The sequence below is a fragment of the Anoplopoma fimbria genome, chromosome 5, assembly GCF_027596085.1.
Source record: "Anoplopoma fimbria isolate UVic2021 breed Golden Eagle Sablefish chromosome 5, Afim_UVic_2022, whole genome shotgun sequence".
Lineage (NCBI taxonomy): Eukaryota > Metazoa > Chordata > Actinopteri > Perciformes > Anoplopomatidae > Anoplopoma > Anoplopoma fimbria.
This window is the reverse complement of record NC_072453.1, coordinates 15,242,554-15,261,155: the sequence shown is the minus strand read 5'-3', so window position 1 is coordinate 15,261,155 and position 18,602 is coordinate 15,242,554. Positions and strand designations below refer to the sequence as shown.

Sequence of the window (18,602 nt, the reverse complement as noted above, 5' to 3'; positions counted from 1 at the left end):
CATTCAAATATAGAAAAAATATTGGTAACTGTCAATGCTCATTTGAATTCTCTGTGATGCTCTTGTGTCATAATAAATACTAAATGTGGAGGGGGACTATGTTTCACCTGCAATGGTGCAATTCTCAATTAGCTTTATGATGGAATTAAACATGTTATGAGCCCATAGGTGGTCCACACATTCTAGTAAACCTGGGGGCCTGTTAAACTGTCACCACATGTATTGTGTGAAATATTGTGCAGCGAGCTGTAGTGTAAAAGTTTTTGGCATCACCTGCTGTGTGCAAGAAACAGACGGTTGTGAAGTGGAGAAAAAAAAAAGACATTAAACTACAACAACTCTGAGGATGCTCCTGTTCATTTGTGAGCTTTACCTGCAGCAGGCAGAACATGGTGTGGCCTACGTTGAAGCCGTGCCTCCAGTTGTGGTAGGTGATGCTACGGTAACCCTTCCTCACTGTGTACATCCACTTGGTCAGAGTCTGAGAGGGACGGAGGGAGGGAGGGAGAGAGGGTGAGAGGGTGGGTATGATTCAGAGAGAAAGGAAGAGACAAAGTGATAGGATGGAAATGTTTCTCTTCCCAGCAGAACACTCTAAATGATTTACACGGATTATATGTTTGCATTTAAACATTTTATTTCATCAATTCTCGCTTTTTTTTATATGCATTTTAAACAAAATACTATTAAAATCCCAGTCTTCTGGGGGTGAACAAAAAAAACATTAAGAGCATCCTGTTAGGGCAGACAGATCGAAGTAAGTGTCTGACTACGTGACTCACCTCTGCGGGAACTTTAAACTTCTCAACAACTCCGAGTTCAAAGAACATGCGAATGCCGGCTTTGATGAGGTCGAACTCTGAGACGGGGAAGTCACTGAAGGAGAACAGGTAGAGATTCTCTCCGTTGACGTTGTCAGCAGCCGGGCAGGTTGCTCTCTGAAAAAAAAACATCCATCCTTTGAATACTCAAAAAGTAGAGTCTCAAAGGTAGTTAACAGTCAAAATGTGTTTTATAATGAAATTGAATTCTTCTTTCCAAAATCCAATTCCAAAAATCTTGAATAATGCACATATCAAATTAATTAATTGGATGAATATGCAGATTCATAGTCCTATTCATACATTTAAGCTTTGATAAGTGAGTAATGTAGTAATTGTATGTGTCTGAGTGTTTCATTTTATTGGAGGTTTTTGTCTTAAAGGTTAAAGCAAAACATACCAACAGTTTGTACATATCTTTCTGTTCACAGTCTTCAGGCTCTGCGTCAAACTTCTCATTGGTGTTCTGGTTAAAAGAAAAAAAAGATCAATAAGTTATAACTGAATTTACGTTGAACCCATGAACTTGCTGCCACCACCCACAGATGTTTCAAGCACTTCAGACAAGTGCTCCAAGCAGTAACTGATGTGTCATTGTCTCCATCAGACCTTTAATTAGTCCTCCAATAGATCCTATCAGAGGACTGCTACTCAAAAAGCAATTCATCACACAATAACCTTTGACTATTTCTAATCCCTGCTCGAGTCTCCTTTTGATAGAATGCTGAGAGTTCAAAGGTAGGCTTCTGGAGAGAACAATGTGGAGGAATGACAGGTTGATACTGACCAGTATAGACTGCAGCTCAGTTTTGGTGCACATGGTTTGGTACAAGAGCATCTCCTGGGCAATGTCTTTCCTGTACTCCATGCGGTTCAGCCTGTCATACGTGTCGCAAACCAGCACTGACCAACCCAGGAACTGTGTCAGGGCCTGGCGGAAACAATGAGAATGTGAAGGAATGAGAGAAAAAAAGATATACACCCAAACAAGAAGCATCTGAGCGAATGAGGTGGTGAATAATGTTTTCTTAACTTGGGTGGTACTACGACAGGCCCCATATCTCAAAGCATTACGAAGTTGCTGCAGTTTTGGGACTATTGCCTCATCACATACCAGTGTTTGTGTCTACAGGAAATATAAAAAGTGAGAGAGAATGCCTGGTGCTGACCTCGGTGATTTGTTCATCGTGTTCGTCGAATGGCTTGCCGTCTTTCCTGTTGAAGAAAGTGGCGATGCCCACAATTTCTTCCTTCTTGTTGACGATGGGCAGCGACAAAACGTTCTTGATGACAAAACCGGTATCATCCACAGCCTCTTTCTGAAAGACATTGAAAAAAAAATATTCAGAACTTGCAATTATTTTTAAACCGTTCTTCCTGAGCACGGGCATAACACAAGACAGGATACAAAAAATATAAACATCTGCATATTGTAAAGGAAGGTGGATGGACAGTAAAAGTCTCCTCACCTGGAAATTGAAGAAATCATCTGCAGCCACGTTCATCATGTTGCAAATCTGCAGGAAGACACATGGCCCAAAAATATTAAAGTCAGGCATTACTCACAGCTGCTATTTCTGATCAATCATTGCAACAACTTTTGTCTAAATTTTTGTCAATGTCTAATTATTATAAGTCATGTTTAATTTACTTTATGGTATTTTAGTATGTTTGTTTTTGACAACAGTAGAAACAATTGGGATTTAATAAATGTAAATGATTTAATTCATTTTTTTATCTAAATTGTGCTTAACGTATTTAGGAAAAGAAATGGACACATAACTGCAGCAAGTCACTTCATGTACAGTATTCCTACTGATAAGTGTCTTTTGCATGTTATATGTTATATTGCACTAAATGTGTTGCTGCTCCCTTTGTTTCATTACATTCTTATGTTACTACATTAGATGTAGGTATGTTTTCATGCTTTCACAATTCGAGTCATTCTTCGTAATAAACTGCCCTGCAGCAACAGTGAGAGACTTACGAAGCCATTCTCTGCCACATATGTCGGTAGGCCGCTAACTAGAGCCCAGTGATCTGCAGGCGGACCACTGAAAAAGGGTGAAAGAGAGAAAAATACAGAGTTATTCTATGAGCAGCAAGTTCAACCATGCTGACGCTCATTATGGAGTATGTTGCCTCTTCAGAAACAAATATTTTTGTTAATTAGAGTGGAAGATCAGATTCTTAGTAAAAACTTAGATAGGACTTTTATTTTGATACAAGACTTTTCAAAATGTGAACATTGCTCTTTTATTTTCGTTTTTATGCTGTATTTTGAAATGTATTCCTTTGAGTAGATGCTCACGGTATGACTTTGATTTCTTCTTTGGCTTCCAGGAGGTAGTCAATGATCTTGTAAAAGATGACTTCCTGTATAAAAAGCAGAAGCCTGTTAGAAAATACTGAATAATCTTCAGTTTAGACAATAGAAAGATGAAGTGAGTCAGATTTAAAGGAACAACATGTCACAAAAACTGGATTAACAAGTAGAAAAATGTTGGTTTGTTACCCTGCCATCTGGCGTTTTTGGTCCTTTATAGGGTTCCACATCTCCCAGTTTCACCGGCCATTCATCATAGAATTCCTGCAGGAAGAAACACACAGACAATAAAAGTTATTTACGCCCCTTAACCATGAATGCTACTTCTTCAATCCTGTTTGCAAAACTCAATCTATTCTGAAAGACCAACCTTCTCTTTGGTCATGTCCAACAGGCCCACTGAGTATCGTTCGCATTGTAGATAGATCCTAACAGTGTAGAGCGCTTTGTGGAACTGTCTCTCAATGTCTGTCAACTCCTCAAACACTTTACTGGCCGACCAGAGAAGCACCTATAAGAAAAAGAACAGCAATGAATGTGGGTGATTCAATGTTTAGCTAGGGCATATAGTATGAGCTCTGTTCAGGGCATTATAAATACCTAGAGGTAGCTAACAGGGGTCAGAGTATCCATCAATGCCTAATGATGGGAGATTCAGTTTACCTGACTCCTTCTGGACTCCACGTTGAACATGTAGGATGTGTAATGCTGCAGGGTGATGACTTGGGCGAAGTTCATGTATTTGTGGAAGAGCTAAAGACCAAATGAGATTAGAGGTTTCATCAATACACAACAGCAGATTAAAGACTGTGGCAGAACTTTTTTTTTTCTCCGGTTTGGCTGCATTTCCCACAGCAAAGCTAGGATTTGTCATTAAGAGTGAACTGTAAAATAAAATGATGGGTGTGTAGAGTATGTATCCTAAGAATTTAAATTTAAATTTAATCAATAAAACATTGCTTAAACACAACTCTTTCTGGCAAGTCAAACTTCATAAGGTCTTTTAAATCCACTTTTGGCTAATCTTTACACAAATTACACATATGCTGTACGTTTACATAGGAAGACATTTCATAGGTCTTTGTGATTGACAAACCCTTTGATGATTGATGATTGATCTTTGAAATTTAAGTTTACATCTTTGAGATGCAAGAATTTTGAGATAATATGTGAAGAGAAAGAGAAGTATAAACCTGGACACAAAGAACACCGAGATTCCAAACATTATTATGCATCTTAGCAGTTAAAGCATTTGCCCTGTGCATCATTTCTTCCAGTCCTCTCTTTAGATCTCCTTACTCTCTTTTTCAGCTCCTTTGATTACCAGTGTAACCTCAAGAGTCTGTGAAAACATAATTTCCATCTGACCCAGTTCATTCTTTGCCTCTTTGCTTCTAAATAACCGTATGAATGTTCTTCTTTATAGACTAAAAAGATAACATATTCACAGTTAAATCATTACACCTTTATTCAAGTCGAACGTTCAAAAGCAACCAAATCAAGTCAGTCAGGTCTGATTGGCTCCCACTGACATAATTGGAGGGTTTTTACAGCCTACTGGTGAGATGTAATTACAGCAATCTTTATTTGCAAATTTCAAATGGCAGACGCAGGTTTTTTAAAGTAGCAGACATTCCTGCAAAATATGCTGTACTTTAGCTGCTGCTTCTCAAGACAAAGATGACCTCATAATGATACTAGAAGGGTCAAATTCAAGTAAATTTATGACTGAAAAGAGTGTATAAACACAATCCTGTTCCATGCTCACTCACTAAATCACTATGTTAAAGAGTGAATGTACACGTCAACAAGTATAATCTCTCACCTTCTCATCCTCTGCAGAGAACGCGTCAGCTCCTATTTTGTTTAGTGCCAGGACTACTCCAAGGCACTCTTTATCAGCCATCAGAGGGAAAGTGAGCATGCATTTAGTCTTGTATCCAGTCTGTTTGTCCACAAAGTCGCAGAACTTTGGATTCTGTATTGGGGGGGAAAAAAAGAAAGACTTCATGTCAGGTTTGGTTGAATCCAGGTTGATATTAAACAGCACATTAATGATAACACCATACATTTCATTCTATGCAATTATATGATTGCATACACTCAGTAATCGCATGTAACTAACATACATACAAAACAATTTTTTTTTCAAATAGAGGGCAGCACGCTGTCTAATCTTCATGCTGCATTTATATTAGTCAATGGACAAGATGGGTTAGTATATATTAATATACTTCATCTAACTATTCTTATAATCCAATTGATGCCTAAAAGGGCTGCTATAGGCACCAACACATGACAGTGATCTGAAAACATGATTCTGATATTTGCCAAGTTTCTGTGACTCTAAAACTGATGTTTATAATAGAAATAAGTCATAAAACTATAGGAAATCACATAATGTACAAATAAAACCCTTTCCCTCAATATGTCTTATCACTTATTTTGACATCACAGTTGTGTATCACCAATATATTTCAATATCAATATTTGAAGTCATTTATTGTCAAAGCAGAGAAAGCAAAGAACTCTAACAAATCATCAGCATATAAAGAAACTTTTTTTTAAAGACCCACCAAGTCTATAGGGGACACTTTTCCCTAATAACATCGCATACACAAGGAAACATCTCCATTTCATCTTTAACAGAGTCACGCGGAGCACCTTATTTCTCACCTTTGAGACATCAGGTATGTTTTGTGGCTTTTTGGAATTCGCAGTGTGACCGACGATACCCATGTCGAGAGGGAACACGATTTCAGCCTGCGGATCCACCATGTTTGTCTCGAATTTGGATGTTGGAGTGACGTCGAAGAGGCAACTGGAGAGCTCGGGTATTCCGTTTCTCGCCCGGTTCAAGTAAAAACCCACCCTGTCGGCCTGCACGATCAGGGCGACCCTTTGCAACACTTTGTGAAGGGACTCCTCCATGCTCCCCTGTTTCTGCAGCTCCTGGACCAGCTCGAAGATGATGGCAGCCTCCTGCACAGAGTTAACATCCTTGAAAGAAGCGGTGTCTTTGATGTCGACAGGTGCGGAGAAAGCGGCGGACAGGGCTTCTGCGCGCACCTTCTTATCAAAGTATTCTTTGGCGAACTGCGGGTTGTTCTCCAAGTATTTCTCCACGCTATCCTTGTCAGCCATTTCAAACAACAAAAATTGTGTTGTATATATTCCAACTTTTTTTCACAAAAGCATCACCTGCACTGATAAGTCAAAACATAAATAAAAAATAAAAAAATTTGGAGAGGGGAGCTGTGCAGGTGGCCTACAGGGTCGGGTGGACCAGCAGCATTCTCCTCCACGGTCCCCGAGGGAGTCAGTGACACATCCCGTGTCCGCCGACAGACAGAATAAGACAGAATGGGCTTAGAGGCTGAAAGGATCAAAGAGGCCGCTAATTAATGTGACGTCATGACATTAAAACCTCTGCTCTAAGCGTCCTTAACCCGCAAATCCCAGCGTCCCATTTTATATCGGGCAACACGGGAGAGAGTGGGACTGTCCTCAGGTCAAATGTCACCGGGAGAGGATGCGAAAGGTGGCCGCAGACCAAGGTCGCGCTGTCTTTGGTCCCCAAATCCCCACAAACATGAGGACACAACACAGAGGAACCTTATTGGTTCAGGTTGCTTTCAACCAATCCCCTTAGTTATCCCCCAACATGACACTGGGACACCTTAGCGATACTTAAGTCCAACCACTAGCTGCTCAAATGCCCCGCTGGAGCTGTTCTCTGCTAAAGATAAGATAAGATACGATAAAATAAGATAAGATAAGATAATCCTTTATTAGTCCTGCAGCTGGGAAATTTACAGAGAACCTCAACATTCAGAGAACCTCAACATTCAGAGAACCTCAACATTCATGCAATATCAATTGCAACACATTATAATGTACAAATAACATTTGATTCAGTTCTAAATTACTCACTTAGTAATACGATAATCGTTTATTAGTCCCGCAGCGGGGAAATCTACAGAGAACCTCAACATTCAGAGAACCTCAACATTCAGAGAACCTCAACATTCAGAGAACCTCAACATTCAGTGAATAGAGTTGCTAACGACCCAGGTTTTTTTTTTTTTTAAAGCCAGGTACTGGACTTCCATTCCAATTGTTTCAATATTCAATGTGTAATCTCAACACGATTTAATCAGCAATTTGAGCAAGCAGGAGACATTCTGTATCTGGTTTCCTTCTTAGCGAGCCAGCCCTGCATAAGGTGTTAGCGCTGTTCTGTCCTCGTTGTTGTTGTTGTTGTTGCTACGGAGGAGGATGTGCCTGGGTAATGAAAGCCACTGGCAGCGATGGCGTTCACAGCCACGATGGTCGTGGTAAATGTGTGAACGGCCTACCTGCGCGCTCTAATTAGATCTCCATCATCGTGGAGGTTTCTGTCCTAGATCTGGAAATTGGCCAATTAGTTGGACTTGGATGTCTGGGAACAAAGCCCTAAACAAAGATGGCTGGCTATTATTAACTGAGTGTGCTGTCTGGTTAGCTGCTGGCAAGCTGGCAAGATAAGGAGTTCCCCAGTTTTCTTCTTTTCTTAAGGGATTAAGGCAAGCGAATCAAGGGAGAACTATAAAAGGTGGGTGTGTGGATGTGAGGCCCAGTGGCAACAAATCAGAGCAGTTCTTTTTCACAGTGGGAGAGGTCAGTTGGTTGTTAGTGTGAGAGAGAAAACACAGAGGCAAGACAAATATATTGACGAGTAGGATGAATGATGACATATTTCTGGAAGCCAATTCCAATATTTTGTTTTCTTACTTACAACCAGGGTTGGTAATCTTAGAAAACATTTTTGATTTTTTTTTTTCTTCTGAACTCTCATTACATCCTGACCACAATCAATGAATGAAATGCTCTGCAAAAAGAATCCAGTATCTGTGATGAACCCTTCCATTCACCTGGCTTCCAGCGTGCACGTATTCTGCTCGTGCGCTCATTAAGCTGCTAGACTCAACAGCTGTGAGTGCATGAGAGCACATAAGCCACTTTCTTACATTCATTACAATACTTTTGGGGGAGGGGTTTGGAAGGAGGCCTGAAGGGACGGGCTTTCAGTGTGGCCGACTTTCTTGCTAGATTTAGCGAGCGTTGGAGCTAATGCTGCTAGCTGCTTTGATTTGGAAAGAGTTTGCAACACTAGTCTGGGTTTTTTGGTTGGATATTATTTCAAATCTAACGTACTCTTGCTAGTTTAAGATTACCAACCCTAGCTTTAATAAAATTGTATTATATCATTATTTTCCTGATTGTTTTCAGTGATAACACATTTATGCAGTGGAATAAAAATATTTTTATTTCATTTTGTGTGTTTTTGGACTGCCTATTAAAATGAGACTATGTCAATTTTTACCAAACAGCGGCCACTGTGGCTACAAGAAGCAACTACAGAATTACGGCACATTGAATTTATTTATATTTCTCAAGATTCAGTTAAACCGGTTGCATTAAAGACACCAATCGATGACCTGACTGTGAGTGATTGGGAATTGGACCATATGTAAACAGTCAGCAAACTGACACAGTGACGTCAGACAAACAGCAGTGTTTCTAAAGTGTGCTAGAATAAGCCAAGATGGCCATTTAAGGCTACTGGTCATACCATACTGTATAACCAAAACACTTGTGGGCATTAAACTGAGCAATTTGTAGTATTGCCTATGATTTAAACTTTTTATTTGTAAGAAGAACAATGTCATATCCCATCTTGCATGGCCTTGCTTTAGACAATGAATACAAATTTCCCAAACTTAACCTTATTTACAATTTTTTGTTGTTGTTCATAACTAAAACAATTTAGTTTGTGAAAATGCCGTTTATTTGGTGCAGTCTCCACAAAGCTTAATCTGTTTCATCAAATCATTTCAGTTTATAAACTACACTGGTACAATCTATTTAAATTACTATATCATATTTCGGTGAGTGGACATAACACTCTGTTTACCCAAAATTCAGCTAAAACCCTACTTCACTGATGTCATTCATTTCTTTAAAGCTCCAAAGCAGTGTATTTAAAAATGAGGGTGTTTGCCTAATCCCACTTTAAGTTTAACACCCCATCAAAGCAAGAAACCGACTCTTGCTTTAATCATGACATTACATTTACCACAATACTGCCCAAAAATATAAAATGCATACACAAGCCAGGCGGTGTATCGTATATATAGAGTTCCTTGGCCAATCTTCATGATTATGAAATGTTGCCTCTGGACAAATTCCAGCTGCTATTATTTCTGCTGGAAATGAGTGATTGTGCTGTTTTCCACTGGCTGGGGCTTTGGTTATGCAAGCTGCAGATGTTTGGCTGTGCTCTCTTTATTCAATCAAGACCTCCGAGGACTGGTTACATGAGCTCAGTGCAAAATAACAGCATCAATTTATAAAAGCCTGCCACAGTAGATTTAAGTCAGGTGAAATACAGACCTGTAGTAGAGAGTAGTTACTAAAGTTCTCTTAATGTTTGATCTGTGAATGATACTGTTTGATCACACAAACCTGGAACAGCAGAACAAAACAAGTCGGGAAACTGGGACAAGCTGTTTGACCCTGGTCTTGGGAAAACAGCTTTTGAAAATAAAAAGGTTCTTGTACACATGGGTTTACACCCTCATGGGGCCAATTAACATTAGCTTTCTTAGCTTTCTTGGACTCAGACTTTTGGTACAAAACACATGTCTGTTCACAAGCATTTTTAGCTAAAGCACATAATCCCATCATCATTGATGGTGTTTGAACCCCAGACTTTGTGCTTTGACATGATGTGATTGTTACTCTTTCACATTGATTGTATTTTTTGTTTAAAGTGCACTTTGCCCACCATATATATATAAACACTGTCCTAAAAGGATCAGCTGATAGGAAAACCAAGTCAACTAGTGATGCAATCATATGAATGTTTGCCGGGAAGTGTGTACACCCCCTGAAATATTTTATTGGTATACAAGAAAGCGCTGAAACACTTCAGTTCAGTCCAGTTGTTTTCACATGAACAAAGGGGGTTCATTGAGTCCATGCACACAAACACATTTAAATTAGATTTATGGCTTTAAAGAGAAGTTGTATGCCCTTGGAGTGTGACTAATGTGTGTTTGTATCTACGCATGCTTATAGTGTGTTCCAGATGGTCCTCTTGGCTCTGCTCGCAAATCAAGAAAGCATTGATTCTGACAGGGGAACGTATTTTTAAGGGGGTACAGAGGGGTGGTGGGGCCAATGTGCAGAACACACAAATCAATAGCACCGGGGTCTGCAGTTATGTAAATGTTTATCCAGTGGAAGGCAAGCTAGCTGTGGGGAGAGCAGGGGAGGTTCAGATCTCCGCAAGATGTTACGCAATACTAGCCAGCTGTATATAAGGACACAACAATGCCAGAAAAACAGAGGATCTTTGTGAGCTCTCCACTTTAAACAGGTATGCTTTGAAAATGGACTTACTTTTACATCCTGAACGGGAAATTGTTTGGTGCTTTTGCCAGAGTTGTATTTTTTTTTCCTCACACTTAGTATTAGTTCTTTGAAATAATCTTGATTCTTTTATTTCGTGTTTTGATTTTAAAAAAGGAGTTAGTGGAGTTTTATGACACTTTATTACGCTTTATTTAAAGACGTGAATGACCTGGCAATGTGGCTGACAAATGCAAATGTCCTCTTTGTCACTTTTCCCTTCTCCTTCCTCTGAGGAAGAATGCTGAGGTACGTTGTGGCTCTCTGTCTCCTGGCTCTGTCCTGGGCACAGGACTGCGAGGTGGCCAGCATCCAGGTCATGCAGAACTTTGACAGGACAAGGGTAAGTAGTGTAAAGAGTTTCATTTAGTTCTAGCATCATGTTTATATCTGCTTTGTTGTACTTTTTGAGGATTAGAAATAGTAGGGAATATAACTTCTGTTTAAATGATTTTGTGTAATGCTTATTAGACTGCATATGAATATTTTATTAATTTACTTGTAATAAATAAAGCATTGAGGAGCAAAGTGCACTTACACTTGTATTTCTCTGACACAGTATGCAGGGACATGGTACGCTGTAGGAAAGAAGGACCCAGAGGGTTTGTTCTTACTTGACAACATCGTGGCCCAATTTATAATTGCACCTGATGGCAAAATGACCGCCACCGCTGAGGGCAGAGTTATCATCCTCAAGTGAGTTCGGTTCTTCACTGTGAAGCTTCACCTTTCCCCCGCTTGAACTGTGAATTTGTGGCCCCATGTTTTATGCTTAAATCAGCATACTGTCTCTCCTCTTTATCTCATCCGCTTAGTCTCATCTTTTTTGTTATGCCCTTCTCTCTTTTTGACCTCTAGCCAATGGGAAATGTGTGCCAGCATGTTCGCCACCTTTGAGGATACCACTGACCCTGCCAAGTTCAGGATGAGGTACTGGGGAGCTGCAGCTTACCTGCAGACCGGAAGTAAGTTGAGGAACATTTATAACTGAAAAGGACTTAAGTTGAATTTCTGACACGGATTTCTTTGTGTCAGAAGCTTTAGGCATTGTCGGTTGGTAGTCACTAATATCACATTGCAAAAGGGATCGGTGACCTCCAGACAACTATTGATTTCGTTTAATCATCAACTGCAGCACTTGGTTCTCTGTGACCCTGACCCTGGAGAGTGAATCAAACCAAATTACATAATGATGGGGTCCAAATTTAATGTAGTGTAACTCTGACATCACATTCAATCTCTAAAATCGCACCATGATCCCAGTGCGGACAAAACTGTTGTGTTTTTACGTAAAATTGCATTTTCAGTATCAATTGTAGTATTACCCATAAGACCCATTGATATAATTGCATCAGCTGTTTACTTGATTATGCTGTCATGGGACTCTATGTTATAACTCCCGCCCCTATGTTTGTCTAAACAAATTGACAAGAGTACTCAAGTCCACTGCAAGCAGAAATCAATCAGTGTGAAAGACAGATAATCCCATCTTTTCTAAAGTTTCAAACATTGATCAATGATGATGGCATATTGTGAGTTAAATAGAAGGGTACCTCTGTATGTGTGTTTACATGAGTCAATATTCAAGTAAAATATTTGTGATGTTAAAGGGATCTTTACCTAAATTTAGAACGAAACAGTATTTATCTTGTGAAAAAAGCCTCCATATACAAAAAATTCTAAGTACTTGAGATATAAACTACTCGTGAGATGTACAGTGAATGTCCGTTGTAATCTGTAGCATACTTTTTCGGCCCCATACATATTGCAGAAGTTTAAAATATGGTTATAAAATCATAAAAGGATGGTTTGGTCTAATCGAAACTCTCTCTCTCTTTCCTTTGCAAACTCCCTCCTCTGCTCTAAGACGATGAGCATTGGGTGATTGACACCGACTATGAGAACTACGCCATCCACTACTCCTGCAGACAGGTAGACTCGGACGGCACTTGCCTGGACAGCTACTCTTTCATTTTCTCTCGTCATCCGACCGGTCTGAGGGCGGAGGACCAGTTCAATGTCGTCCAGAAGAAGAGGGACCTCTGCCTGCTGGGCAAATACAGACGCGTTGTACACACAGGTGAGATTAACTGAATCCTCATTTGTTTTATGAATTTATCACCAAGAAAGCTTAATATTACCAATGATATAACAGATGTTCATATTTATATATTTTTTTTGCATGTGTGAGATAATTACTTTTGTGTTTTCATGATCATGTGGTATTTTGGAGTGAGCAAATTGTTTGTGTCCTTTCCACTGCAGGCTTCTGCGAGGCCAGCCAATCTGTCACTCCTAGTAATGTTTAATGACGCGCCACCCCCACCCCCACCCCCACCCCCGGGACTGTGTACCACCACCGCCTGCTTGTCTTGGACTGAATCCCACCAGAGTTCTCTCTCCTCTGCTGTCCCTGAAGAAAAGCAGCCCATTCTCCTTTCAAAATATTCTAAAAATGGCGAACTACAAACTGTCACATTGACATTCTGTAAATAAAAAGGAAATAAGACTGGTGCTGATTTGTTGTCACTCTCCAAAAAAATGTCCCCATTAGTGTAGGAGATTCTGGGCCTTTTTCAGTCTTATCCTCAACATGATTCAGGTTTTTTTGTATTGGAATTTCAGAGCAAACCAGTGGAACTTGCTCTCTGGTTCCAGTGATAAATATAGACATATCACATCACTGAATGTGACAAATAATCAGATGTGAAAATCTCTTTTATAAGTGAAGCCTAAACTCTCCGCATTACAGAGTATTAACACTATTTCAACCACAAAACTAGGTTCACAAGTCACTGACTTTGCTTTTACACTGAAAACGTCATACAATATTTTGTAGCACAAAAGAAGATATTGTTTAAAAAACCTTCATACATATTAAGTTGCGTGCTATATAGGCATAGTAGTTTGGTTGTTACTTGATTATATGATGTATACTTCTTGATCCAGTTTTTGAAATAAAACATTCATACCGTGTTGGCTCATTACATTTTTGATTGCCTTGAAATATTTATATTGTATTACAGGATTGCAAATAATGAATTCATGTTGTTTGCCTTTGGATTCAGTCAATCAAAATACATCAATATCCAAGAACATGCAGTATTTAGTTTTATTTTAATCTCTTTCAAAATTGCGCAAATAAACATTAAAAAGCAATGATATGAAGTGAGCTTCTAGCAACTACTTCCTTCACTGTAACTGTGCACCTAACATAACACATCTTTAGTGCAAGTTTGTAATATATTATATTAACTATGCTTATTATATATGTACGTTAGTATGTCCAGATACGTTTTTTTATTTCATTGGGTGGGTTTAAACACATGAAACTGTGTCTGACTGTCGTCTAACAACAGGTTCAAGTTTTCACTTATCCAATGAAATCCCTCAACATTTGCTGGATGAATTGTAATCAGTTGATTACTTAACTTTTAATGTCGTGCCATCATGTCGAATTCTTAACTTGTCTAAAACTTGAAAACTAATGAGACTCCCATCAGCGTCACTTGCACTTTGTATTTGTACAAATACACTTATGATGCCTAATCCTCTCAGTATCAAAGTACAGTTTAAGTAAACAACACAAAGTCAAATCACATCAGGCTCGTCAACCTTTATCTCAGCCCCTATTTTTCCAATGTTTATCAAGTGCCACGAAAAATATACTTTGAAACTGGTACAAAAACAGACAAAGCAAGCAAAGATTGTGTAGTTGGCAACATTGTATAACCTTGTTTTTATTTTATTCTGTAATTGTGTTCAAAACACTATTTGTCCTGAATTACCTTTTGATGTGACACAAAGCACACAAAGGACTGTTGTGTTGGAAAGAGATTTCAATCTTTATTGCACTTTTGTACAGTACAGTGCATGGCAGAACAACTTTGGAGCACATGATTAGAAAAAACAAACAAAGATGACCAGCAGAACAGACCAAAGCTGTCCAAAACAATGATGTAAAAGATGACAGTATAGCAGTGTCCGACTGTCCGTCTTAAGTCCATCGAGTCACATTGCCAAGATGGCAGGAATAAAAGCAACTTAACCCCCTTTCCCCTCCCGAGAGGACCTTTACTAATCCCATGCCTTAAATAGTTTAGTACAAGGAATTAGCTCATGCAATCTCATTCCAGCCTCACAGGACTGCAGGCTTGAGAGGTGGAGATGGATGTGAGCACTTGAACAGGGAAGTATACAAGGACATCCTGTCACCATGTGCAGTAGGTATATAGTCTGGTCGAGTTAAGACAAATCAAACTGTGTGGGTTAGCTCTTAGTCATGATAATAGTCACATGGTTCAGCGAGTTTTGTCCAACGGTCTGTAAAAACATGAGACAGAGAAACACCACCATGCTTTATATGGGAACTAGAAACTTGGTTGGCAACAAATGTCCACAATGAAGACAGACTATGGATGTAGTCAAGAACACAAAAAACGTAAACATATTTTTCCCTTTTATTTTGTCCTTCCCCCTCAATACTGTTAAAAAATTCTCTTTCTTCAGAACAATTTAAATATGTCTTCATTATTACACATCCTGATGAAAAGAGCCAGACAAAAACACCAAAGGTATGGATAAGTGAATCTAGGAGTGAAGGTTTACTGCTGGTTTATCAATCATAACATACTGTTTTAGGTAGGTCCGTAAACGTTTATATAATACAATAAGATACATCCCATGATGATACAAAAAAGGCCATCATAAATGCAGAACAATGGACAGTAATATATAATAAGCAATGCTTACATTTTCTGAAGGAAAATAAAAACTAATTTGCTAAAAAGACAGTAGCTCGCTTTTATGAGAATAACACAACAACCCAAGAATAAATAAATTCATCAAATACACACAAAATAAAATTCACTAAGAGCTTCACAAGATGAACCAAAAAATACAACTACACTCAAATAAATGAAGCAGGAAGACCCCAGAAATAAACATATGGAAGGAATATGATCAGATTGATCTTTGGCCTGATGGTATTCTACTGGCAAACAAACCTGGAGTATATTTTTTCAAATTTTCATATTAATTTAGCATGAAACAGACTTTTAAAAAAGCTTTAAGTTGATGAAATACGCAGCATTTTTAAGAATGTCCCTTGATTCCCATTTATATATATATATATATTATATATATATATAAGAAAGTAAAAATTTGACTTGTGTATTTACCAATAACCAAGTTATTCAAGCAGTTTGGATATCAACCCACTCTGAGCAAAAGGAACCGTTTGAATCTCTTGGACCGCAAAGCTGATCGTTTTCATTATAGTGATGAAATTAATCTTCTTTATGGAAACTGCACACACAATGTATCAGAAATTTGTATCCAGTGATCATTACGACAGCAGTTCCAAACTAATTATCTTACATGAGGCCGCGGCCACATCGCACTTTATATCAGCCTGTGGAAATTAAAACAAAGAATGTGTTGGCAACCATGCAAGCAGCCTTCCAGACAAGTCTGAAATAGATATTTTACTCACCTCTCTTGCTCACAGAAGTGCTGCGTTTGTGGAGTCAGTGTATGAACGGAACTCAAGCGAGTGATAAAAAAAACCAAAAACCTGCAGGTGTTAATTATTTTTTTGGTTTGTGAATGTGATTGCCATTAAAAGAAACCACCGTCTACTTAATACTCATTGTCACAGACTGCAAGTCTATATGACCACCAAACAGGGATTTTAACCCTTTTGAAAACATTTAAGAGGCCTGGACATGTTAAGAAAAATAATAATTGCTTGTGTTGTATGAATGGTTGCTTTACTATCGTGCTGCCCCCCTGGGGGAGGAGGGGTCGTGACCCCCCCCAGGCCAGGAAGCACTGATCTAAACTTTCTTGTTGCTCAGGCCAAGCAGTAGTCAATGTGTGACAGGAGCTCCCGGTGGCGGCTGGTGGGATAAGGGGCCCGACACTTTGGGCACTCCAGGAAACTCTCATCCAGAAGGTTGGTGACTTTTGAGGGAGATGTAGGACCAGGAGGGTCGTTGATAGCGAGACGCTCAAACTCAAAGTTGTTGTAGGAGCTGGGTTCTGAGAAACGGGCGTTTGGCTGTTTCTGAAATGCAAAATATTACGTTGATGAAGCCGATACAAAAAAAAGCATATTAACTTTCATGAGGGCAGGATAATACTCTGAGCATTTTCCATTTAAATGCTATTAAAATGCTATTTCATTTTTTCCCGAAACTGAAGTTGTATTTCTCAAAAGACATAACAATGAACTTGTGGTTATGATTTCCAGTAACACTTACAGCAGACTCCAGTTTTGCAATCTGATCCCGGGCCTTGCGGAGCTCCTTCAGCACCTTATGTAACTGATGCTGCATGCTCTGACGATCAATCTTTTCATCCTCAAAGTCCTTGGCAGAGAGGTGGATCTGAGGAGGGGTAAGAAGTATATGAGGAGGAGAGAGCCAAGAACTCATTTTACTTGAATTACACAAGTGGGATCAGTGTGAATTTCGTTATTTATAGGAAATGGTGGTCACTTAAAGTAGTTACAACTATGTATTGAAGGGTTTTCTTCTCATAACTGTGCAGTGAACGTTCAAATTGTGTAATCACAAACATTTGACACAGTTTTTTCCTTGTGTGAACCGTTACTGACACATTGACAGTGTTACCTGCTGCTCCAGTGCTGCGATTCTCCTCTGTTCTTCATTTTGGCTCAGAAGAGACTTCTGCAGCATATTCACCTGAGAAGGCCAAATTACCAGTAAAAATGACCACGCTACATTTAGATATTTTTTCCATTCAAATACACCTGGACTGAGGTTTCATTTCAAACTTTTGCAGGTTGAATGCGAGTGTTACCTGCAGTAGGAGTTCAGCAGATCTCTTCCTCTCCTCCTCCAATCTGATGTCCATACTCTCCAGTTCCATTCTCATCCTGTCTGACCGCTCAGAAGACACCTTTCTCTCCTCACACACTGTATGTCTGGATGCAGTGTTTATGTAATACACAGAAATATTAAGAATAACCTTGTTGTTTATATAGTACTACAAAATAAATTAGTTTGAAATCCAATTCTTAAAAAGGATCTTCAGCTTTTCCACTCTTTAGACATTTTTTTGTCAACGTAGCACACAAGGTCCTTAAACATTGCACGTTTTTGAGCATTTATTGTCAGTATTTAAGAAAGTGAAAAAGATAAAAGAGGGGTCTTTTTTAAAAGGAACAACTAATCTCCAGTAACACATACCACACGACACAATAATCTGTGCAATATAAATACACTGTGCAATATAATAGTTATTCTGTCTGTATATATAATATTTTAGTTATTGTGGATTTTTGACTTATTTAATATTCTTTACTGTTTATTTATAATACTTTTATATCTATTTTTTTAAACTATGTCTCTTGTTTGCACTATACTCTATGCTGCTGTAAATTTCCCCGCTGCGGGACTAATAAAGGATTATTTTATCTTATCTGCTGTTGGTCTTTTCTAAATAACTGGCCAATGCAGTGTTTTTGCACCAGTCAAATTTTGAATTCTACAACAAGAGCAGACTTGTTTTACCTGTTGCCGTGTCGCTCTGCTTGTAGCTGCATCTTTACGTCTTCAGACTCTTTGCTCTTCTCTTCGTACTTCCTCAGAAAGGACGACAGATCGCTGCACTTGTCCTCATACCTCCTCTGCAGTGCTGACATCTCCTCCTGGAGCCTGGCAACCTGCTCCTTCTGAGACTGCAGCTCCGCTTGAGCTTTCAAGGTCTGCAGAGCCGTGGGAAAAAAAACACAAATTTCAGAACGCTGTGTACTTTTTGTCTATAACTTTCTCCAATAGCGTTCTACAAAATAATTATGAAAACGCCTAAATGCAAGGAATTTAGAAATTCAACAGGGTTAGTGCAGTTGCATAAAGATTCAGTGCCAACCTAAACATTAGAACGGAGTGAATGCCAGTCGATTTGTAGATAGTTTGACTGCAGGGTTTCTCAAGAATGTGAGCAGAACAAGCCACACAAAGTAGAATGCAGGA

The 18,602-nt window shown here is 39.0% G+C and overlaps 2 protein-coding genes across 2 annotated transcripts in view; one reads left to right on the top strand and one right to left on the bottom strand.

The window, feature by feature from the left end:
* Window positions 1–18,602, bottom strand: part of LOC129091026 (cone cGMP-specific 3',5'-cyclic phosphodiesterase subunit alpha'-like) — a 29,004-nt gene that overhangs the window by 3,298 nt on the left and 7,104 nt on the right. The window contains exons 8-22 of the mRNA XM_054598442.1: window positions 18,141–18,334; window positions 17,428–17,551; window positions 17,238–17,309; window positions 4,973–5,125; window positions 3,811–3,900; window positions 3,518–3,658; window positions 3,337–3,411; window positions 3,133–3,197; window positions 2,809–2,875; window positions 2,291–2,338; window positions 1,991–2,140; window positions 1,609–1,752; window positions 1,222–1,287; window positions 783–938; window positions 374–481 (exon numbers count right to left, since the gene is read on the bottom strand). Of these exons, the coding sequence (XP_054454417.1) occupies window positions 374–481; window positions 783–938; window positions 1,222–1,287; window positions 1,609–1,752; window positions 1,991–2,140; window positions 2,291–2,338; window positions 2,809–2,875; window positions 3,133–3,197; window positions 3,337–3,411; window positions 3,518–3,658; window positions 3,811–3,900; window positions 4,973–5,125; window positions 17,238–17,309; window positions 17,428–17,551; window positions 18,141–18,334 (1,653 nt within the window). The remainder of the gene's footprint in view (window positions 1–373; window positions 482–782; window positions 939–1,221; window positions 1,288–1,608; window positions 1,753–1,990; window positions 2,141–2,290; window positions 2,339–2,808; window positions 2,876–3,132; window positions 3,198–3,336; window positions 3,412–3,517; window positions 3,659–3,810; window positions 3,901–4,972; window positions 5,126–17,237; window positions 17,310–17,427; window positions 17,552–18,140; window positions 18,335–18,602) is intronic.
* Window positions 10,464–13,578, top strand: rbp4 (retinol binding protein 4, plasma). Its single transcript, XM_054598443.1, has 6 exons — window positions 10,464–10,570; window positions 10,843–10,945; window positions 11,162–11,298; window positions 11,461–11,567; window positions 12,470–12,682; window positions 12,868–13,578. The coding sequence occupies exons 2-6, from the start codon at window positions 10,844–10,846 to the stop codon at window positions 12,909–12,911; spliced, it is 603 nt and encodes a 200-aa protein (XP_054454418.1). The 5' UTR covers window positions 10,464–10,570; window position 10,843; the 3' UTR covers window positions 12,912–13,578.

Excerpts from the sequence above, each read along its gene's own strand:
- rbp4 (XM_054598443.1), top strand. The coding sequence starts at position 10,844 with ATGCTGAGGTACGTTGTGGCTCTCTGTCTCCTGGCTCTGTCCTGGGCA. Across the intron at positions 11,568-12,469 it reads AGCTTACCTGCAGACCGGAA|ACGATGAGCATTGGGTGATT; the intron begins GTAAGTTGAGGA and ends CTCTGCTCTAAG. Across the intron at positions 12,683-12,867 it reads CAGACGCGTTGTACACACAG|GCTTCTGCGAGGCCAGCCAA; the intron begins GTGAGATTAACT and ends TTTCCACTGCAG.